General features: G+C 42.2%; 1 protein-coding gene across 7 annotated transcripts in view; it reads right to left on the bottom strand.

Annotated features, from left to right (window-relative positions):
- The window catches only part of AMBRA1 (autophagy and beclin 1 regulator 1), a 157,484-nt gene that overhangs the window by 71,200 nt on the left and 61,789 nt on the right, over positions 1-24,495 (bottom strand). For all 7 annotated transcript variants that reach the window (XM_081065105.1, XM_081065101.1, XM_081065104.1 and 4 more), the window contains 2 exons: positions 15,518-15,598; positions 14,978-15,078 (listed from right to left, as the gene is read on the bottom strand). In XM_081065105.1, coding sequence (XP_080921231.1) covers positions 14,978-15,078; positions 15,518-15,598 — 182 coding nt within the window. The remainder of the gene's footprint in view (positions 1-14,977; positions 15,079-15,517; positions 15,599-24,495) is intronic.

Here is a 24,495-nt window from a genome sequence, read left to right as displayed (position 1 = left end):
TTACAGTGCTACCTCGGTTTTCAAATGTCTCCATTGACGAACATTTTGGTTTATGAATGCCGTAAACCCAGAAGTAAGTGCTTCGGTTTTCGAACACGACTCAGAAGTCGAACATGTCACACGGCTTCCGCTGAGTGCAAGATCCTGAGGCCTAGCTGTCGGCGGTTTTTGAACATTTCAGAACTCGTGGATTATGTTCGAAAACCAAGGTACCACTGTATTTTTTTCCGACTTTTTAAATTCTAAGACCTTTTCTTTAGGCGTAAGAAAAGAGCACTGTCTCTCTCCATAGCTGCACGAGCCTTTCACACAAAAAAGTCTCTTTCCCACGTGAGACACCAATAACACAAAGGAAAAGATAGGCAACTCCACTTGGTGCCTGAAAACAGACTAATAAAGTAAGTCCATGCTAACCTAAACAAAACTTGGAGTCCCTGGAAATAATGGTGGAAAGGGATAAAAAATATACGTGAAGTTTGGGGGAACATAGCCATTTAGCCTTTCCTTCTATAATCTCCTAATTCTATGGCCAATTCCTCTGTTACTTCCATCCAGGAGTGGCTTGAGAAATTCTATAAACGAGTCTTAGGATCGGCAGTTTAATGGGTCGATGTGGGGACAGGTTAGGTCTTGAAGCTGCCAGCAGAGCAAGCTCATTAAGTTTTCACTTAAATGGTGTCTTTTTAGGGGTGGCTTGGGTTGGATAATAGTGGTGGAGAGGTATCTAAAGATTCCCAAGCTAAGCCTTGGCTGGTGCTGGCTGCTTCTATCACACAGGACCTTCAGATTCTGCCTACGGAGGACACAGATTAGAATAGCTGAAAACTTCACAACAGGTGTTTCTCAGCTGTGCCTGTACTCTGTCCACCTAGAACATGGGAGTGGAGAAACTGGGCATTTGGAAACAACTTATTTCAGTTCTGCATCGACATTTTCAGTTTTAATTAGTTTACCTAATAAGCAATATAACATTTTACCTCTTTTCCCCAGTCACCTCACTTCAGCAGAATCAATGAACGTATTTAGGCCAAGAAACACTTTGTGGCTTTTATAAGCTCTCAATTTGCTCTTGTGTTAGCTGTATTCATTTTGCCTTAAAGAAAATCAAATTTAAATTCTGGGACCCATGACAGATAAAGGTAAATAGGAGGGGAACGGGAGCCAAGGAGCAAAGGCAGAAAGGGTACTGGCTGAATCTCATCGCCACACACTCTAACCTCTTATCAGGCAATAAAGAGATAAGCTCTAGTTGTATACAGGGATATTCTCTGCCTCTTCAGATTGCAGAGTCTCCATTTCCATTCTCAGCACCATTTTCCTTCCCCAGGCACACCACTGCCCCACCTCCTCTTGGGAAGGGAACCTACATTTCATCCATCCCAGGCTCAGCTGAGCGTGTCACTTCTCTTTACTTACGAGTGGCAAACATGGCCACACGCACACATTTCAAGCTATGGCAGCAGCTCCCTTTTTGCCTCATGGTCATTTCATGAATCTTGGCTACGCTTCAAGGCAGGGCAAAGAGATATTTAATACTAAGCACACTAACCGACTGGGTGCCCTGTTGAGCTGCATGGTGACGTGCTCGTCAAAGCCAGATTAAATTCCCAGTAAGTATACATCTTTCTGGTACACAGGCTATCATATTTTGAATGCCACTGCCCAGTGCAAAATCCAGGGCTTACCACCAGCAGAGCCTGCATCCCACCAGCCATTGAGATGTTCTGAAAGAACATCAAAGAAGTCCTAAAAGAATAACTGGGGAATATTAAATTTGTCTCTATGTGTCCTGAGGCCCAATCCATGCAGTCACATGTGGAGCCCATAAAATAGTTTTGAACTAACCTCATCAATAAGGCCAAGCAAAAGTGAAGTCCAATGTTTGGGAAAAATTGAATTCTAGCTTCTCCCAACCACTGGCACGAGAAATCATAGTGTGCCACAGAGACTGGACACACCAAGACTCCCTGACTGAGTCTGCAGGAACTTTTCTTCCAAGCTGCTTTTGTTATAGGAGCTGCGGATTTTAAATGATGCCATGGGTACAGGTTCACTTACAGCCAATTTAGTAAGTGCTCGCACAGTTAAGCCTGTCAGTCTTACTCCTACACAGAAATACGTGTGGCCCCAAGGGGCCCAACCACCCACAGAGCTCTTCTGCACATCTTTTTACCCTCCAGCACACAGAAATAGAGGGCTAAATCTCAGAAAACACCTAGAGAAAGAGAGAAGGTAGTTTCTCTGAAACACGATGTCTAGAAAACCAGGATCCAGCTTCCTATTTGGATGTAATTTCTAAATGCATGCCTCTCTGACTACTCCAAATAATGATCTAAACGATTTCTCTGAAGTTCCAAATCTATACATCTAGATCCCTTGGTATGCTGACACTTTCCTTTCATGTACAGGTAAGGACACTTAACATAGCAATTTGTTTAGAGTGAACTACCAGGCTAACCCAGATCTCAAAAATCTCCTTAGTTATGACATAAGCATAGACTTGAAAAGTGCTTGTACATTGGAGCCTGACCCCTCTTGTTTCTCTTTGGAACTCTAAGACACTATGTGAAGAAGCGTGAGTTAGCTAGCTTACTGGTAAACAGAAAAGAGACAAGTCATCCTAGTTGAAGCCAATCAGCCTGCCAACTGCCAGATATGTCCGTGAAGCCCTCTGTATTCGTTTTCTATGGCTACCATAACCAATTACCACAAGCTTAATGGCTTAAGATAAATTTACTAGCTTTCGGTTCTGCAGAAATCCAACATGGGTCTCAGGGGGCTAAAATCAAGATGGTGGCAGAGCTGTGTTCCTTTCTGAAGGCTCTAGGGGAGAATCTGTTTTCTTGCTGCCTGTTCCCATCTTCTATCACTGCATCTCTGACTGATCCTTCTGCCTTTCTCTTCCACCTTTACGGGCTCATATAGACTGAGTCGACCCAGATAATGCAGGCTGATCTCTTGATCTCAAAATCTGTGATCTTAACCACATCTGCAAAGTTCCTTTTGCCACATAAAGTAACATATTCAAAGGTTCCGGAGATGAGGAGATCATTGGCAGGCCATTATTCTGCCTACTATTCCAACCAAGACCGTCCACACCCAGCCAAGCCATCAACTACACTCCAGCGTGCAGCCAAGTTGGCCCAGACCAGATGAACTGCACGCACACAGGATCCACAGAATTGTGAGAAACAATAAATGCTGTCTTAAGCCAGTAAATCTGGGGGTGCTTTGGGAGGCAGCAAAAGCTAACTGATACAATGGCCACGGCTACACCACTTCTGAGGGGTCTGTGCAACCCTCAACCCGGTAACATAGATCTTTTCCCCCTCTCTGCTCTGGAGCAATGAGCATGTCTAAGAGGCCTGTGGCAGTTTTCTGCTCTCTGAAGCATAAAACAGAATAATTCAATTAGTTTTATTTCCTCTTCCAGTTCAGATATAAAGATTATTGCTGAAATTTAACAAAAGTGAGCCTCATTATTTGTATAGAACCATAGAGGGACTTTTTGATCCAAGACTGGAAGCTACAGACATGGAAAAATATAGATGCTAGAAATCTTAGGGAAAGAGCTGAAGGAAGAGCCATCTTTTGATAGAGCAAAAGCTGTTGATGGGAAAGAGAAATTTCACTGCCACCCACCCAGCCATCTCTCCTCTCTGCATAAAGACCAACGGAAGCTTTGGAGGACAGTCTATAAGCAGGGGTCTCTAACCCTTCATTAGCTAAGTGCTTTTTCTCAAATGGGCTCTCCCTCAAGTGAGCTGATAAAGGTCTGGGAAACTTCAGTAGAAGGAAAATGCCAATGGCAAGTTAATGTCCTCTTGGTTCCTTTGGCTGACTTCCCTGTGCCTGGGTCTTGCCTATTAATTGAATGCTATTCGGATTCCATCTCAAAAACAAATGAGGATGGAGACCAGAGGCCTGCCTTCCCCAGACTGATAAGAGCAGCACAGTGCAATTATACCCGAACAGCTTTGTTTGGAATGTAATCACCGCCCCAGCCTTCTTCCCAATGGGATGGCAGCAGTGTAATTACCTCTTCAGGATTCATTGTTTGGGAATGTAATTCTTTTACAGGGCTCTCTTTCTAGGGGAAAGAAGCTGCAACAAGAATGTCAGAGAATTCCTAGACCCTTCCCCAGTAGCAGTCTTCTGAGCTGAACAAACTATTTTTGTTTTCTGAAAGTAATGCCAGAGTTTAAATTTCAGCCTCTTCTTCTACCAACAAGGAATCACCCACATCCCATGATGATTCTATTTGAAAAGTCCCAATCTAAAGCTAGATTGCTTGAGTTCCAATTTCTACTCTGTCAAGTACTAGTTGCAGTTCTGGGCTGATTACTTCATCTATGCCTCAGTTTTCTCATTTGTAAACTGGAATGTTGTAAAGATTAAGTGAATTAATATGTGAGAAGTACTTAGAACAGTACTTGCCATATATAGTGAGTGCTCTTGTTGTTTAAGCACATTTCAAGTACCATATTCAAGTACCATATTGCACAGCCACTACATTCTTCAAATGTGATTTAATACTAATGCACAAATCCAAGCTTGAGTTCCTATGTTCCTTGTTTCCACAACCCTTTTACCAGTGCAACGTGAGGGGCAACGTCCTGGATAACTGTAAATGCTGCTAAAGAACTGTCACGGTCTCTGAGCTACTTGTCTCGGTAAAACTTCCTTCTAATAGGCAGGAGCGACTGCAGATACTTCCATGACAGTCTTTTCTTTTGTGTTACTATCCAAGGGAAACGACGAGACAGAGATTTGTGAACTCTTGATGTTGGGAAAATTAGCAGGTGTTACCAAAAGCAGCCATTGGCAATATGGCAGATTCTGGAGAAAATTCTTCTTTCTAGCCAGATTATTTATGAAAATAAATGATATGTTTTCCTTACGTGCCTTCAGTATACCTCACCTCCCTGAATAACACCCTGTTCCCAACTGGGAACTTCCATCTTTCAGCTCCTGTCGAGCCTTTCTTCTGATCCTTTGTAGTCTAGACCAGTTAAATTCTTTGCTTAGAAAGGAATATTTTTTGGCTGTGCTTCTCCAGCCATGAGCCACAAGAGTAAAAATTATGTGTTTGTTTGCCAGGCAGCCCCAAAGAATAGAGCCCCACCGCTCAAGTGAGTAGGGGGTGAAGCTGGGCCGCCTTCACATGGCACACAGCTGCAGCGAGCGGGGCTTATGAAACACCCCAGGGCTCATCGGAGTAGCCCTATGATACGAGAGACTGTGGATATAGGATAACTGGCTCTGGGACGACACTCAACTCCCGGCCAAAAGAAAAGCCCCATGGAGTCTCAATACTCCAAAAGGTCCCTGGTCACCCACCTGCAGGTGCTTTCCACATCATGGCTTATACCAAGATATCCGTATTTGCTCTCGGTTTCCAGCCGAGTGGCACAAGGACCCTGGAGAAGAGCTGGACTTGTGGACCAGTAGGTATTAAAGAAAGGAAATTAACGCCCCGGTTGGCTCTACTTTGGTAAAGAGGGTGAGAGGTGCTGTCCCCAGCTCCCCTGGCATTCAGTTTGGAATAAATGACGCTGCTTGAGGACATGAAATGGGAAAGAGAAAGAAAAGCTAACGTGAGCTCAGAGTTTTAGAAAAAGAAGGTGGAGGGTTAGCACTCATATTGATCACTTAGGTAAAAACTGATGGAGTAGATGGGAGAGCAAATAGGACTGTTCCAAGTCTTTCCAGAGTTTGTAGATTTCTAATTTAAGTAAAGTGGAGACTAGCTACAGCCTCCACTGGACAACATGGGTTTTGACCTCACATTTCGCTTTTTTTCCCTCCCATCTCCTCTGTAGATTTCTATACTGTTGTATCAATTGTTCTGAGGGTTGCAAAACGTCAAAGCAACACTAATCATAACTGAAGCAGAGAGAAGGAAAAGCGTTCTGGCATGACAGTGGGTACTTTTAGATTAGAGGGCATCTTTGGCTCGCACCTTCAAAATGAGCAGTATTTCTAAGAAGTACACAACCATAGGACTTAATAAACTCTGAGATCAGTCTAGGTTTAGGGAAGCCCCAGAGCTCAGAAAACAAAGCACAAGGGTTTCAATCCAGATATGTTGATGTTAACATTTGTTTTTCGGAAGGAAGAAGGGGAACAGGTGGGAAATTGATTAAGAAGTTAGAAGAAAGGTTCCAGGTCCATTTCTCCTAGGAACCAAACTCCTAGCACAGCTGACAAGAATCTATTTACCTAGCATAAAAGCTTCATGGACTTGTATTTTCTACTGTAGGGTTCTGTGCTCTCACGGCCGGCTTTCTGTTATACTTCTACTTTACCATTTAGCATAATACCCACTGTCCTATAGCTGTTTATGAACATGACAGGCTTGCTCAGTAGATGGTAAGCTTATGGAGAACAGAGATCGTGTCTCATTTATCTGGGTACTATCATAAACCTAACACCGAACTATGCAAACAAGTAAATGATTATCAGTCAAAAGGGCTGATAATACCAGCTGAACACTGTATAGGTCCCGTAATCACAACTTCATTTTTCCCCCATTATTAACAACTCCAGATCAAGAAGTTATAACCAGGGGCTCACCATCATGAACACATCTTAGATTCCTACATCCCTTAATGTGTTACCTCCTCCGGTTCTTCTGTCTCTGTTCCTAGCTTATTGAGTTAATCTAGACCCGTGTTTCTCAAATTTTAAAGTGTACCAGATCACCTAGAAGACTCTTCAAAACAAAAGTTTCTCAGTCCCACGACCAGAGTTGCTGAGTCACTGGGTCTGGGGTAGGGGCCAAGAATTTGCATTTATAACAAGTTCCCAAGTGATGCTGATCCTACTGGTACAGGAACCATACTTTGAGAATCCCATGTTGCCATGGTTACATAGTTGCACTCTGTCAGCTGAGTATATGCTTATTTCATCAGCACAGGTTCTGATGGGGGTGGGGCAGAAAAGATTTTTCAAATGCAAACTCTGACTCCTCTACTCTTCCCACATGGGTTACATGCAGGCAAAAGCAGTCACATTAGCTCGTCAAACTATCAACACAGGGACCTACAGGTTACCATCTGTTGGTGCCATAGAGCACAAACGCCCAGTTTTTTTTAACTCACCGACCATAGCAAAGGGGAGAGAGCCCTGGTTGGGACCCAGGAAGAGAACCACTAGGAAGAAACGCAGAACAGTAAGAGATCAATAAAGTTATAATTAGTGATGAGATGGCATAACTCTCACTCATTCTGGCCCCCAAAATTTGTAATAAAAATCATAATCATCATAAAAAATCATAATAATAACAACACTAGCTAACATCTACTGAACACTTATGTGCCAAAAAATATTATTCTAAGTGTTTCACATATATTAACTCATTAAATCGTTAAAACAATCCTATGAGCTAGATACTATTATGCCCACTTTACAGATAAAAAAAGTGAGTCCCAAAAAAGGTAAAATAAATTAACCGAGATTACATTGCTAGGAAGTAGCAGAATGATGATCTGAACCAAGATAATCGCTCTGGAGCCCACACTCTTTGCTATACTGCCTCTCACGCCGACTATACACTGCAAAAAACAGGTGTCCTCCTTGAGCTCCACTCACTCATGCTCACAGATCCACTCAAAAGATGAATGGGGGGGTGGCTCAGCTGATTGGCTGAGCTCAGCTGGTGGGCTGGCTGGTTGGCTCAGCTGGTTAGAGCGCAGTGCTCATAACACCAAGTCGCCAGTTTGATTCCCACACGGGCCAATGATCTGCGCCTTCCGGAACTAGCATGAAGAACACAACTGGACTTGGAGCTGAGCTGCGCCCTCCACAACTAGACTGAAAACGACTCCACAACTAGATTGAAAACAACGACCTGACTTGGAGCTGAGCTGCGCCCTCCACAACTAGATTGAAAACGACTCCACAACTAGATTGAAAACAACGACCTGACTTGGAGCTGAGCTGCGCCCTCCACAACTAGACTGAAAACGACTCCACAACTAGATTGAAAACAACGACCTGACTTGGAGCTGAGGTGCGCCCTCCACAACTAGACTGAAAACGACTCCACAACTAGATTGAAAACAACGACCTGACTTGGAGCTGAGCTGCGCCCTCCACAACTAGACTGAAAACGACTCCACAACTAGATTGAAAACAACGACCTGACTTGGAGCCGAGCTGTGCCCTCCACAACTAGACTGAAAAAAACAAAAACAACAACAAAAAAACAATGACTTGACTTGGAGCTGATGGGTCCTAGAAAAACACTGTTCCCCGATATTCCCCAATTTAAAAAAAAGAAGATAAATGGGGATACAGTCAGTCTCTTCAAACTGTTCCAAAAGACACAAATCGTTGGTCCAAGGCCAGGTTTGCACTGCATTCCCCTCAGCTAATCTATCAGGATTGGTAGTGAAAGTCGCAGGGGAATTATTACATTTTTAGTGGCAGGGCCAAAACAAAACATTAAAAATCAGGCTACTCCCTGACTACACTGTAAACTCCCTATGGGTTTAACCATTTAATTCTTTTATAAGACCCAACATGCCCTGGAAAATGCTAAGCCTATGGAAAGTGCTCTGTACGGTTCAAAGTGACAGTACAGAAAGGGCACAGATGTAAAGCATCCATGGGGAAAGATCAAGAGGAAATTTCCTGGAGATAGGGGGACAAAGGCGCAAAAAAAACTTAGTCACATAACAGAAAAGGCACAGAAAAGTTCATTGACAAGGCCCAATATTTTCCTCTAGAAAAGCCCGAAGAAACACAGGCAATTCAACTTAGAAACCGGGACCCAGGTTCTCAATGAGCACACCTCTCACTCGTGGTGGACAGTATGTGGCGTATGGAGATACAGTAAAGGGCTGGGGTAGAGAGGACCTGGACGCTCCGGTGAGCGGCAGACACCAAGTAAGGCAAAGGCCCTGTAAAAGGCCCTGTAAAGACCAAGTAAAGCATCTGGGAAGGCTGGCTTCTCTGGGAGCAATGCTGCATGTTTTTCTCTGTTTCCCAGGCAACCAAGCCAGCTCCTTATCTCCTTCCCTTTCATCACTGGAGCAGAATGAAAGGTAATTGGATTAATTATTAAAGCAGCACTAGCTAGTACCATCACTACTAATTGTCCATTTATCTGGGTTTATAAACAGCCATCTTAATTGAGGTCGAGTTGGAATGTGCCACTCACTTTCTTTGCTTGGCTACTGGATAACAGAGAGATACAGAACATGCAGATAAAGGGTCTAACCAGAATTACTACTCATTTCTATTCATACTCATTTAATATACCATGATACCCTTTTAACTATATTCACTACTATTCATCTTTCCCAGATTTTCCAATGCAAGTGAAGATCTGGTATACAGTCAGTAAGCAATTTGCTTTATTAGAAGTATGATATTAAGTTGAGAAATCAGGTTATTTCCTAAAAGTCAGAAAACCCAGGGTCCCAGATGTCCACCTAGTTGGCCAAACTAGACTAGATAGGCCTCCTGAAAGTAATTCCTAAGGTATCAGGGAAGGGGTAACATCGAAGAGAAAGAGGCAAAAGACACAGTACTGTGAGATATATACACACACACACACACACATCACATGTACATACATATATGTATATATACATACATATCATTTATATAAACATACATATATACGTATATATACACACATATGCATATGAGTATATACATATACATGTATACATACAGATACATGTATACATATACATACATGTATATATGACAATAATAGCACAAAGGAGGGAGAGGGAATGTAGCTATAGTGGAACAAAGTTTCTGTATCTTACAAGTATGTAATTAAGTATGTATGTCTGAAGTAGATCCTGATATAGTTTAAAATCAATAAAGGAATTAAAATAGTACATTAGAAGATATCTACTTAAATAAATCAGTAAAGGATAAACAGAAACAAAAAAAGAGAAAATAGACAAAAATCCAAGTATATCAATAACATTAAATATGAATGAACTAAACAATCAAATCAAAAGGCAGAGATTGTCACACTAGATAAAAAACAAAATCCAACTATAGGCTTTCTAAAAGAAACACACTTTAGATTTAAAGATAAAAATAGGGGGTGGCCGGTTAACTCAGGTGGTTAGAGCACGACGGTCATAACACCAGGGTTGCCAGTTTGATCCCCACATGGGCCAGTGTGAGCTGCGCCCTCCACAACTAGACTGAAACAACTACTTGACTTGGAGCTGATGGGTCCTGGAAAAACACACTTAAAATAAATAAAAGTTTTTTTTAAAAAAAGAAAGACAAAAATAGGTTGAAAAGAAAAGAATGGCGAAAAATAAATGATGTAATCAACCATCATAAAAGAGTGGAATAGCTAGACTAATAAAAGAAAATATAGACTTAAAGACAAACAATATTACTACAGACAGAAGGACATTTTATAAGGGTAAAAGTGTTAATTCATTAGGAAGATATATAACAATTACAAACATTTATGTACCTAATAACAAGGTCCCAAAATACATGAGGCAAAAATGGACAAAACTGAAGGAAGAGATACACAATTAACAATAGTAATTGGAAAATTCAATACCCCATTCTTAATGATGGGTACAACAACTAGACAGAAAATCAGCAAGGATATACAAAGCAACATTATCAATCAAATAGATATTTCTGGCATCTATAGGACACTGCATATAAAAATGACAGAATACACAATATTCTCAGGCACACAGGTAACACTCTCCAGGATAGATGATATTCTAAGCCATAAAACGAGTTTCAATAAATGTAAAATAATTGAAATCACAGAAAGTATGTTCTTAGACCACAATGAAAATAAATAAGAACTCAACAACAGAAGGAAATTTGAGAAATTCACAAATGTGTGAAAACTGAAGAACACACTCCTAAATATACTTGGTAGAATTGAAGTAGCTTTAAACGCATTTATACGTCTTTAAGTACAGGTTCAGAATTTGTGTGGTCTAATGGGTCAAAGAAGAAATCTGAAGAGAAATTAGAATGGCTGGGCACAAAGCCATCTCTAGCCCAGGACATTCGACCAGGCCCCAATGACCTGTGGCTAGGAGCAAGAAAATCCTGACACTTCCCATTGGTTTTAATCAAAATACTAAATTAAGTACATCAGGCCCACCATCTGCTGGGAGCAGATGCTCATTAGGATGAAAGTCAAAAAGATTAGGCAGGCCAAATAACTAATACCCTACATTACTAATACCCTCAGAAGTTTTTGTTCTTCCAGTAATTACCAGGAAGATGTCAAATGCCAGGGCTTCTCATTTCATTTTTATGAGGCCTCAAACATGCAGAAAAATATTATAAGCTTAAAAACCTTCTGGCAGATACTCCCTATTTGAAGTCAAGCAAAACACGGCCCAGAAGACAGAAGAGTTATTATGAGCCAGGCAGACAGACTTGGTTTAAAGTTCCAGGCCTGCCTCTCACTGTGTTATACTGGACAAGTGCTGTAACTTCTCTGAAGCTCTCTTTTCAAACCTGCAGAATGGAAATGCACCATGTACTTCACAGTGTTTTTCCAATGATTAAAGGAGATAATGTATGGAGAGAGCACTTTGGACAGTACCTGGCTCCTAGTAGGCAGTCAGTCATTAACTTCATTTCCTTCTTTAGCATCAGCTGCTTTTTTATCATCAGAGTTAGAGCTGTCTGCTAAACAATCAGCAGGGGGAGCTCCTCAGTTTTTGCCTGTTTCCCCCAAACTATCCCTGGTAGAGTTGCAGGAGCTTTAGGTGCATTTATCCCCTTTAAGTACTGGTTAGAATTTGTGTTGCTGAAGAAGGGTCATGACATGGGTTGATGGGTGACTGGAAACCACCAGGAACCTACAGAAGTGTGAAGAAGGGTCCAAGATAAGGCGGAAGAGATGAACGTTAACAGACTATAAAACACTTCTCTTGTGCAGCTTCTGTTTTCTATTACCATTCTCAGACTCTTGTGGGCAGAAGTGGGCAGAACAGATCTTAATTTTCTGCAAATACATTTTGTTGATGATTCTGAATGGCTTTGAGTAGGGTCCACTGGAGACTCATTTGCCACCATAGTACTGGTCATACCTCCTAAAATTGCAGGTGTGTATATGCTTTGTCCCTCTGTGCCTGCCAAATTTCCATGCTTCACCCCTGCAAAAAAGCCACTCACCGTACAAAGTTCTGCTTTATGTTTGGAGCTAAGAAGCAAACAGCAAGAGCAAAGCACAGCAAGCCACCTAGACGCTGAGCTACAGATGAGCAGGGATCACGTCTGTCTTATTCATTCTGTTAGCCTACAACAGTACCTGGCACACAGCAGCAGAACAAATATCTCTTGAATGTAATTGTTCTGAGAACATCATAAACCTTATTCCAATCATACAAGAGAAAGTGCCTTTCCAGGAAAATTGGGAGTGCTCACTGCTAAAAAGCCAATTTGTCTTTCACTTCAAAAGCCATTATTATATCAGCTCTATTACACGATCACAAGTAAGTTTAATAAAAAGCAAAACATCTGTGTCCAATAAGATTTTCCTCAGCAAGCACCACTGGGGTCATGAAAAGCTTTGTCTAGAAGCCATTTAAAATACAGACACATACTTCGTTTTATAGTGTTTCATTTTACTGTGCTTCACAGAGGTTGCATTTTTTTTTTTTTAACAAATTAAAGGCCAGACCCTCCACCAGCAAAAAAAAATTACAATTCACTTTATTGAGATGGTCTGGAACTGGAACTGCAGTATCTCCAAGGTCTATCTGCCTGTAGAGGAACTAAAACAACTAAGAAAAACCCTGAAGATCACCCAACTTCCCTGGGAGCTCTTTCCCTCTCCCAGATTAACGTCCTGGAAGGGAAGGCTGTTTCTGATGCTAGGTCCTTTAAAATGACCGTGGGCGGCAGACTAGGAAGCTTTGGAGTCCGACTGCCTGGTTCAGGTCTGGCTCTTCTATTTCTGGGCAAGTTAGCCTCTGGGCTGCAGTTTCCTCCACTGTTAATTAGATAACAGCACCCAGCTCATAGGATGACTGGGAAAAAGAAATGAAATATGACTGGGAAAAGCACTTAAAACAATCCCTCATATACAGCTCAGTAAGTGGTATAAGTGCTCAATAAATGGGAGGCTTTTTTAGATTGCTGTTATTATTATTATTATTATTATTATTATTATTATTATTATTGGACTTTTCTCAAGAGAAGAAAAAAGTAAGACAACTGTCAATAGAATGTAGAGGGAGATCCAAATATCTACGAACAATGAAGGTTTTGAAGAAAAGACCAATAGGCACTCTGTAGCATCTATCTTGAGAAAATGGGAGAAACTAGTTTAATTGTGAATGGGAACCATCTGCTAATCTAACTCAACAGTGAGGTTCTTGAGTCTGGATTTCCTTCCCCTCCTGGCACATTGTACCCTTTGTTAGAGAATTTTTCTCAGTAGATTTCCTAGCTCTAAACAACTGCCTGCTGGAATACAACCCCTGTATTCAAATGTATTCCATAAGTGAAATTGGGCCATTTGGGGTCAGACCTCTGGGCATAAAGTAAGGAACAGGAAACGGAGGTAGAGTTATTAAATCAAAGGAGGGGGGGGAAAAAAACAATATACAGCTGTTCCAAAAAAAGCTCAATGCCAAGAAACCAAGGTTTTCCAGCAGTAGAGGAGCAGGAGGTGCTGTGTGGGGTGGGGGAGGCAGAGACCTGGAACAAAGAGCGTGGAGAAGGGCTCCGCAGGACTGCCTGGCAGCAAGTGATTATCTGCCAGTGAGGAGCTTCCACATGCTACCCGCCAAGCCACACGGAAGGAAGCACCACGCGAGGAGGAGCACAGAGTCGTGGGGTCTGCTGCCTGGCTCGGGCGAGAGCGCTCCTCAGATATGGCTGTCAGGGGACCACGCTGTAGTCAGCTCCAGCCAAGCCTGGGCCGATGGAGTCCTGGTGTCCGACAGAGAACCCACGGAGGTTTCTGGGATCTCCAGGCCTTGACGCTGGGTCAAGGATACCACTGCTGAGAAAGGGCAGGTCTCAGGACCTACCAGCTGGCACAGCAGCTTGGTTAGGAATCGCATTCTCCCACCTCACGGCGCCACTGTCTCAGACAGATCCCTCCCTACCTTTAACTATCACACAGCCCAGACTTTCCAAAACATAATTTCATTTTAAAATTTTTAAGAAAGATGCTCATTAAAGAGACACTTAAAAAGTAAAGATATACTTAAATGTGACTTGATTTTTGTACCTTTTATGCCTTCACATACATAAATTTACAAGCTGGCAGTGGAGGTAGAAGGGAGGAAAGAAAAGAGTATGATGGGGTAATGACCTTCGTCAGAAAAAAATGGAATACTGCTTTGCTTCCTTCCTTAGAGCTAGCCCAGCAGCAGCAGCACACACTGTGTCCCAGAGCCTGGTCACGTCATGCGTCTTAGCCCCCAAACACTGGTCACGAAGCTATCCAGCCACCCTAACACTGCCTCAGCTGGGCTTGTGTAGCCCATTTTCTGTTCTGTGGAGATTTCTGAGCCAACTCTATGGGTCTCTTCTCCTCCTTCCTTGGAAGATTCCACGGTGCCTGGAAACTCCACGTGCTGCCAGTAGCAAAGGGAAGGAGAAGTGTGCCTTAAGTTCCTAATTAAATCACAGGATCTGGCTCAGGAGTATCTCACCAACTGAAACATGAATAAGATACCTTTGTCATTCAACTAAAAGCATAGCCAGAATCTAATTGTTGGATTAAGAGACAGATGTTTTAAACAAAACAAAATCCCCCAAAAATGTTTTTTTTAAGCTGTTGGAAGAAAGTGGGAATGGGCAAGAGAAAGCGCTTTCTTCAACCCTGCAGTTTCTTGCCTTGAAGTAAGGAACTGAGTACAAGACTTCAAAACAGAGTTTTCAGCCAGCTGCCAAGATGCCATCACATCAACACAGGTAATGGAGGGGAAAGCTTTACCTGGTTCCCTGCCCCTTCACATTTTCAAAATCCAAAGAAACGTTTCCTTACCTGCCAGGACCCTGTTAACAGAAGAGTGAGTAGCCAAGCCAGGCTGTCCACGTTCATGAAAAATCCCAGCATAAGGCAAGTATTCAGGCAGCAAGAAACGCCTACAAGAAGGAATCACATGTAAAAAGCCTACTAAGACGACCATAAAACAAGGGAGATATGCTATGAACCTACCCTCAAGAATTAAGGCGAGGGGATCCACTAAGCCCACAAATCCACAGAAGCCCAGCGTGGAGTAAAAATTCCTAGGGTTTGTCCTTTCACAGGTTTGCACCTCCTTCCTAATCTTTCTTCTCAAGTTTCCCAGGGCTTCCATTACTGAACAGGATGCTCCCAAAGCCACTAATCTCTCTTTTGATTGTGGCCAGTCATCTCCTGTCAAGTCTTTACGTGGCAGGACTGGACTGTAGGCTCATTAGGAAATAATTCCAGATATGGACAATCCAAAGACCAGAAAGTAGGTTTAAAAACTAAATCCCAAGCTCTCATAAAGGCTCCCTTATCAAAGTCTCTCATAAAGGCTGACCACCCAGTTCTTACCTGGGGACAAAGCGTCCAAGCGAAGGTGCAGACATCCGGGCATTGCGTGGAGCTCGGTGCCTGGATCTGTCACCATTGTCCCTGCAGAAAACAAAAAGACCACACATCAGAGTCACTACAGCAGAATTAGCCACCATCCCAAAAGACAAATATCTCTCAAACTAAATTCCTACACTTAGGAGAAGACCCCAGAGAAACCAATGATCTGATTCCTTACTAATATGGTAATTTCCTTGCCATATTTCTGGAGCACCTAAACTAAAAGATTCATGAGCATTTACTAACAGTTCAACAAGAAGGGGGATGATTTTTCTTGAGTTAATGTGGTCTCTGAACTCTGTAGCTTCTTCTGACATTGAAACCAGGTTTAGATCTTTGGAGAGAGAGAGAGAGAGAGAGAGAGAGAGATTCTCTAGATTGAAAGACACAGAGAAACTTGGGCTTTGGGAGATCTTGAAAGAAGAAAAATTCTCCCATCAATTTCAACCAGCAAATGGTTATCTTTCAATGAATCTGTTTAGGTTCTTGGTGTGAAAACAATCCCTGATAAGTGAAAGAAAAACACTAAGTCGTCCCTTCTTTTGGAGACTGAACAAACTGACAATGATGAAGAATATAAGACAATGCAAATCTAAGTAAGGTTAGTTGAGTGAAAAAAAAACTTGTAGGTGTGGTTTTTTTTTTTAATGGTCTGTAATAACCACCATTTATTAAATATCCACTAAATTCTAATACAAAGGTTATTAATATGTCATGCCATTTAATACTTAAAACCATCCTATGAAGTTTTATTATCTGTTTTACAGATAAGGAAACTATGGACCAGAGAGGCAAGTGCCCAAGATCACATGACTAGTAAGTAGTTAAGGCAGGATTCAGGAAGATCTGACTCTGAAGCCTTTGCTCTTTGCACCACACTTCACTGCTTCCCACAAGAAAAGAGGAAAGATTCCACGTGGCTTAGTTTCCAATGCATCAAAGGAACAATAAGCCAAAGGGCACTGGCTGGACAGAGAGTTAAGTAGCTGCTTAACCACTCCACAAAATAAATGAGCCTCTGAGAGCTTGATTTGGGACAGTTTCTAAATTCTCTCTTTGGATTATTTTAAACTTAATGTGATAATCTTCAAACTAGCCCTGGAACCAAAATTAAGACAACACTTTGGCTTTCAAATGGACGACTGGGAGCTTTATAAGTCAGAAATGAAATCCTAGGAAGGTTTTTATGTCTTAGTGGAATTGGATGCTGAGCACTTCGAGACAAATCAATACCAGGGATATTGGAAGCTAATCCATTAAAAATCAGCACTTTGTTTTTATTTTCCCAAAAGAGAAAGCATACTATTGTTTTCCCTATCATATCATATTCCTTTGACTTTAAACTCTACAGATGAAGGGAGGCAAGAAGGGAGGGAGGCAGACACAGAGGGAGAGGGAGAGAGAGAGAGAAAGAGAGAGAAGGCCATATGGAAAGTAAAAAGGGAATTAAAAAGAACAATGAGATCAGAAGTTCCCGACCAGCAGGCTGCAGCTCTGGGGAGCCCACAAATTATATTATAAGGTCTTGGTAGCCACATGTACACAAGGAGTAGGTGAATATCAAACAAATAACATAACTCTCAAATTAAGCCTATGATTATTTTTCAAATATATGTAGATTCAAGTTGCAATCAAAGTACCAATTCATTTAAAAGTACAAGTACATTCATGATAGCTTTTCATAATAGCATAATTCACTACCAGTGGGCACTAAAAGTAAAACTAATTATCACAAGAAGAGTTAGAAACTATTTTGAAGTTTTAAAAAAGGGTCCTAAAAGCTTAAAAAGGTTGAAAACTAAGTTACAGATAGAAGCATCAGGGGACAAACCCAGTTACTTAATTTTACTGCTATGAGAGAGTGGGCCTTCTCAGAATCACGCTGTGGAGCTGACATTACTTCTGCAAGGTCCAAAGAGCCTTCTGGACAAGAAACAGTACTCTATCTGGTGCTAGCAGGGTTGAAGAGCAGGGGAAGAGAAGCCAGTACCCCAACATGACACAGAGCTTACCGCAAGGACACTAGAAGAAAAGTTGGAAAAAATGGACCAACACCAGAGCTAGCGGAAAATGTGGGCTCCTATGACATGTTTCACAAGTTTCTTCATTGTTATTAAAACCTAAAAGCGATCAACTTCTTTCTGATTCAACTTCTCCCTCCATTAAAAGGGAGGTTGGGGGGAGAGCATGGACAGAGATAATGACTTTATAGTATTTAGAGATTACTGTATATATGAAAATAAGAATGAGATCAGCTGGCTCAGATACAAACCATGTCTCAGACTGACGGTTACATTAGGCATAAAAGAAGCAGCATACGAGTTCTGACAATTAAGTTCGTGAACTTGTTGCAATGATGTTGCTAACCTTTTTTGATATCAGAGGGATTATTCATTATGAATTTGTAACAAATGGACAAACCGTTAACTAAGTTTACTATTTGGAAGTGCTGAAAAGGCTGCGTGAAAATGTTAGACAACCTGAACTTTTCGCCAACAATTCCTGGCTCTCGCATCACAACAATGCACCAGCTCACACGGCACTGTCTGTGAGGGAGTTTTTAGGCAGTAAACAAATAACTGTATTGGAACACCCTCCCTACTCACCTGATCTGGCCCCCAGTGATTTCTTTCTTTACCCAAAAATAAAGGAAATATTGAAAGGAAGGCATTTTGATGACATTCAGGACATCAGAAGTAATGATGACAGCTCTGGTGGCCATTCCAGAAAGAGTTCCAAAATTGCTTTGAAGGGTGGACTAGGCGCTGGCGTCGGTGCATACCTTTTCAAGGGGAGTACTTCGAGGGGGACCATAGTGATATTCAGCAATGAGGTATGGAGTACTTTTTCTAGGAAGAGTTCGCGAACTTAATTGTCAGACCTCATATGAAGTGAGTGGAGATGTATTTGCTGGTCCTCAGCTTACCATCTTAATGATGAAGAAGTAGCAGCTAAATAGCATCTCAATAAAATGTAAAGAAGATTTCAAATTGAGAGTGTTGAGAAGCCTAGCAAAGAAGAGATGACAGTATGGGACCCAGGATGATTAGGAAAATGTGAAAAGTGGGGAACACACACTGAGATGCTGCCTCTGGGGGAAAAACAAAGACAGCTAGGAGAAAATAGCCTATAACAAAACAGCTCAAATAGTTATTGACCAGGAAAAACCTTGAAAACTGAAATGGGTTAGGGGGCAAAGGTCAGAATGTCCAACAAAAGGACAAATTAGGCAAGAAGAGGGCAAAAGGTCCTGGGTTAGTTTTTTGTTTTATTTTTTATTTTTATTTTCTTTATTGGGTAACTGTGTTTTTTCCAGGACCCAGCAGCTCCAAGTCAAGTCGTTGTCCTTCAATCCAGTTGTGGAGGGCGCAGCTCAGCTCCAAGTCCTGTCGCCATTTTCAATCGTAGTTGCAGGGGGCGCAGCCCACCATCCCATGAGGGAATCAAACCGGTAACCTTGTTAAGAGTTTGCGCTCTAACCAACTGAGCCATCTGGCCAGCCCTCCAGCAGGTCAGCGGCAGCTCAGCTCAAGTCGTCGTTTTCAGTCTCAGTTGTGGAGGGCACAGCTCACTGGCCCATGTGGGGGTCAAACCGGCAACCCTGTTGTTAAGAGCATGCCATCTAACCAACTGAGCTAACCGGCGGCCCCAATGTCCTGGGTTTTAATGTGCTGGCACACAAAAATCCCTGACTGAAAGCACAGCTTTGAATAAGCTAGAGGTGAAAAGAGCAACTAATGACTTTAGATTCTATAGTCTAGAAAGAAGGGAGGATTCAGAAATAATGAAACAGGGAAACAAATTTCAATGCATAGGATATTTGTGGGGGAAGAGGGGTTAGAAGTGAGGGGAGAGGAAGACTGGTAAGAGTTCCAAGAAAAGAGAAAAGGAATTAAAAGTACTTAAAATAATGTGGTTTTTGGAAAACCACACCGACTCTGCCATTCACTTCAGGGCTGATATACGACCAACGCGAAACAAGGCTCCATGAGATGAAGGAAGCAAAATTAGTGTCGGGTAGACACTGAATCTGAGTGACCTGGAAGACGTCTGCCAGATGGACAGTGGGAGAGGGGCAGACCCACAGAGAATTTATCTTAGGAGGGTGCTAAATACTGGGGCCGCACAGAGCCCGTGCCGATTTTGGGGGGCTGGGGGGTCCTAAAAAAACCAAAATGAAACACGGTGAAGACCTGAGCTCGCAAATATGCTGGTACTGCTCGTCCATCACAGGAAGATCCTTTCTCACCAGAACACTTTCCAGGGAAACACCAGAGAAATCCTCATCAATTTCATCGGCCAGAGCTGCCTTTACGCCAGCAGGATAGAGGCAGGCTAGTGATTAATGGCTTTCCCTGTTGTTGAACTCTGCATCTCTGATTAACTCTCAGAGGGGTATTTGGGAAGGAAAGGGGGGGAAATAGTAAGATTTTCTTGTAAAAGATTTTATAAGGGAAAAAACACCCTTCAAACAATCAAGCATCTAAGACAAGGACTGAATACCAGAAAACACATCTCTGGAACAAGGGAGAAACACAGCAGCAACTCTTGCTAAATGCCTGGGATTAATTGCCTCAGAGAGAGGCTGTAATTTAAAGGAATGAAAAATATGCCTACAGACTGCTGTCTGAGTCCTGAGCAGACAGTCAGGTTGTCATTACTCCTCAGTGACACACGGCTCTGACTCGGAATTTATAAATGAAGCTCTTGCAGCAAACAGCTCAAAAGGCCATTGTCCTCTTGACAATACACAGTTGACTTTGCTAAAAACCAGACTATTGAAAAAATACTTGTTCTCCTACGCTCTTGTGTTTCTACTCAATCTCCAGACAACAGAAGTCCTCGTGGGTATCTGTCCCTGGGTGGCACAGTGATCTTGGCCAAGTCCTTTCCGTACTCGGGTGCTACTGGGAACTGAGGCCCAGTCTCAACTGCCAAGGCCTGTGCACACATGTAAAGGCTTAGATTTCTGGGAGGAAGGCACAGGCCCAACTGCTAACATTCATAGGGGCTACCTAACAGCATAGGTCTCTTGGAACTGCAGGCTTAATTTTCCTCCAAGGAACGGAGAGGAAATAACAGATAATTACCATCTACAAATTCCTCCCTTTGCTTACTCTACCTTTAATTTCATCTGCATATGCACAATAGGAATATGGACTTTCATATTCCTATTGTGCACTTTATGTTAATAAATATATAGTGTATCTCCACGTGGTTATGTCCTCCTTTACCCCTCCTGGCTGTTTAATTCTTTCCTTCTGTATTTCCCCATTCTAAGCCTCAGCAATCCAGACACAGTCCATTTTCTTTCCCTTCTTCACTCCTCACAATAAATATTCATGTGTGTTACTTGCCCAGAAGGAATACTAACTCTAAATCTTCTGAGCAACATTATATGTTCTAAGCAATAGGCTCAAAATCTTCAGTAAAGAGCTAGAATTCAAGTAGGCATATATTTTATGAATATTTTGGGGCTTACCGGAATCAGATATCCTATTTCTAGTCCTCAGGAAGTCTCCTCACTTTTCTGAGACTTTCCATTATTCCACCTTTGCTGAATACGAGGAAAATTCTTTTAAGGTAGTTAGCTCCAACAAAGATCTGAGAACTTTAGAGCTAAAAGAAACGTCAGAGATTATCTAACCTCAGTGCACAGATCAGACACTGAGGCCTACATTGGAAAAGGGACTTGCCCAAGAACAGATGACCAATCACAGGCTCAGCCAAAACTAAAACCCAGGGCTATTCCCTAGACAACAGCTGCCAGGCTACGGGGGCCAGTGAGCATCGACAAGTGATCCCAGTTCCAATCCCGGCTGTTTTAGGAGTCATTTGCTATTCTAAAATTTAATTCAAAATGGCCCCAGTAAGAGTAAAATAGGACTTGGGACATTTTATTTGGAGAAGTAGGAAGTGAGACGGCTGAACTTTTAGATAACTCATTCCCCCAGGACCTTTCAGAAACAGGCCCTGCTCTTAGAGAAGCCCGAGGCCTCTTACACACAATACTAACATTCAGTCCTCATACATATGTTCTCACCTGTATTTCGCCACGGCTTTCTAACTGCTTTCCCTGCATCCACATACTTGCCACTGTAGGTCACCCTAACAGTGCTGTCAGTTAGCCTAAAATACATATTGAATAATGGCTGCCCTCAGATAAAAATAAAATCAAAATTTCTCAGCCAGGCTTTCTAGTCCCTCCACAATTCAGGCCTTTCTGATGTTCTCTCTCATATTACAAACAACAAAGACTCCGTAGCTCTAGCCACAGATCTACTCAGGGTCCCCAAGTAAACCCTGTAAATCTCCTGTCTCTGGGCTGTTGCATAAGCTACTCTTTTCTAGAATCTCCTTCTCTACCCCCATCCTCCACATCAATTCATCTGAGTCTTCTGCAGTTTTCACACCCCTCTTAGATCCATGAAGCCTTCTCACATCTCCCCAAACCCTCTTTTCATACTGCTATCCAGTGCTTCAGTGGCACTTTATTACAGTCTATCTTGGAAGATACGTATGCAGAAATCTGATCACGTTATTCCACAGCTTAAAACTCTTCAATGCCTCCCTCGCACCTATGGAATAAAGTCCATCTCCTCTGCAAGGCATAGAAAACTCTAGATCAGGTGCCACTTTAACTCTCGGGCTTGTCTTCTGCCACATTATCTCGGACGTTACACTCCAGCCATACCTATCAACCTGAAATAGTCCACGCTGCTTCATGTTTCTATAACTGTGCACTTATTTGCCTTCCTCCTAAGTATACCTAGAGAAAGGTCCTGTTTTAAGGCTTCAACCTTTCTCCATGATAAGCCCACCCTGTAAAAATAATCCACCACCACAGAAAATCAAGTAAATTAAATCATTGAAAACTCTCTGGTAAAAAGGAAGGAAACCGTTTCTTTTCTCATCCCACTTTAGGAACTACTTCTGTACACCACCACCACTAAACAAACACAGTTGGTTGCCTGATTCTTGATCACGTTAGCAGATGCTAGTATGTAAGAAGAATAGTCACTTGACAGTGTATTTCCTTAGAGTTTCTCTTGCAGCACTTCTAATATTAAAGAATCTATGGTTTGTTAGTCAAAGGAAGAGACAAAAGCAACTCCATTTCCAAACAAAGGAGATAAACAACATCTCCCTCTGAAGATGTACCCTTCCCTTTCTTGGCTACGAGTTATGCATTTGCTATTAGTAGCCGCTGACTCCCACAGGGGTCCTGGAAATTCTGGGCGCAGAAGAGCGAGCAGGAGCAAGTACGACCAAAGACATATGGCTTCACGCTACTGGAATTTCTAGCCACGAGAACTTGAAGCTCACAAAGCTGTCAGGTTCTGTTGATAGATGACAGGAATAGTATTACCTGGTTTCTAACATATTTTCTTTGCTATGGCTCAACTGAATTTCAGTTACTCCGAAAGGGCAGAAGGAGAATATTAAATTCTGAACTCAAGGCAAGCAACTTCCCCATGGCACATCCAGTCTGCTGGCAGAGCTGAGTGACAGCCTTCAGAACTCTCCTCGGCTACATCAAATACCAAGAAGACCTTTCAATGAGCCCCTTGCCAAAAGGTGTCTGGCATGGGGACCATAAAGGAGAAACGCTGGCTGCATGAAGCTCCTCTGGACGTGTGTGGGGTACTGCATCATTGCAAACAGGGAACCAGAACCCATCTCAGGTGCCCAGAAATGATTGTCATATGCAAATGAAAAGTTTTTGCATATTAGATCACAGTATGGATTTCTGGGTAAAGGGAACCAAATACAACCGGGTAAATTAGAAGAATTAAGAAAATAAATATAATAGACCTAAAGAGACTTCATCTTGAGGCTGAAAAACCAGACTTCTTACTGAGACGTTTTTCCAAAGTACAGCCCAGTCTCAGAACTGGGAAGGAAGGACTCGTTCTCTTCTGTGCTGGCGACAAGTTTTAAAAAGTTGAAAATCATTACCCAGTGGCTGGTATGTGTGGTAGAAATATCGATGAATGATCAATCAGACCGTCTCTAGGTCTGATTGTCGTGAGTTCAGGCTAACTTTTGCCTGGGAAGGAAAAGCAGTTATAAAAAGAGTCGGGAAGGACAGGAACACAAGCTAGGGATGATTCTGGGATCATAATTACATTTAGAATAACAGATAAAATGTGGAAAGGGGTGACGATAGCTGGAACAACAGTCATAGAGTCACATATACACCACCCCTTCCGCAGGCCTTAGCAACTCCGGGAATACAGCACTTGACCTGGCCTTCATAAAAGCCCCCCTCCCTCTCTCCAAAGGGATGGTGAAAATAAAGATGGGAAGTTTCTTGATGCTTGCTTCTAGCAGGCAGACAGCCATGTCACAGGCAGCCACACCTTTACCCTGCTCGTGAATGTCTTTATGCAAAGACATGCTGAGGGCTTCAGGACAGACCTGCTGACAGCAGGTTTCTGGACGTCCTGTGGGTGCATTCTGACAAACACCGGGACCCTGCAGCCTCAATCCTTGGCGCAGACAGAGATGAATGGCAGGAGAAGATGCCTGCCTGGGAAGATGGTTATTAATCCAGACCACAAAAAAACAGAAAATTTAACCTGATGCTGACCAACCTCTAACGCTATCTTCCCCAGAGGTAAATTTAGATCATCTTGCTCCGCAGCAAGCTCGTGAAGCAAGGGCTCAAAAATGGCTGTACATCATTTCCAAAGGTTTTTAAATAGCAGGACAATAAAAACCAAGACACTAAATATGCTTGCTACTGTTCTCTAATCTTAGACATGTCTAATTTTGGTCAAGTCTCAGTATCCTCATTTAGAATACCACAGTGGAGTAAATAACTACCTCACTGGGCTACTATAAGGATTAAAAAAGATTTTAAAATACATATTATGTGTATTAATATATTTCTACACACTACAAACATTTTCGTATGTTATAAATTAGTGTACATA

The sequence above is a fragment of the Rhinolophus hipposideros genome (genome assembly GCF_964194185.1).
Source record: "Rhinolophus hipposideros genome assembly, chromosome: 10".
NCBI lineage: Eukaryota > Metazoa > Chordata > Mammalia > Chiroptera > Rhinolophidae > Rhinolophus > Rhinolophus hipposideros.
The sequence above is the reverse complement of the archived record's forward strand: the minus strand, read 5'-3'. Positions and strand labels throughout refer to the sequence as shown.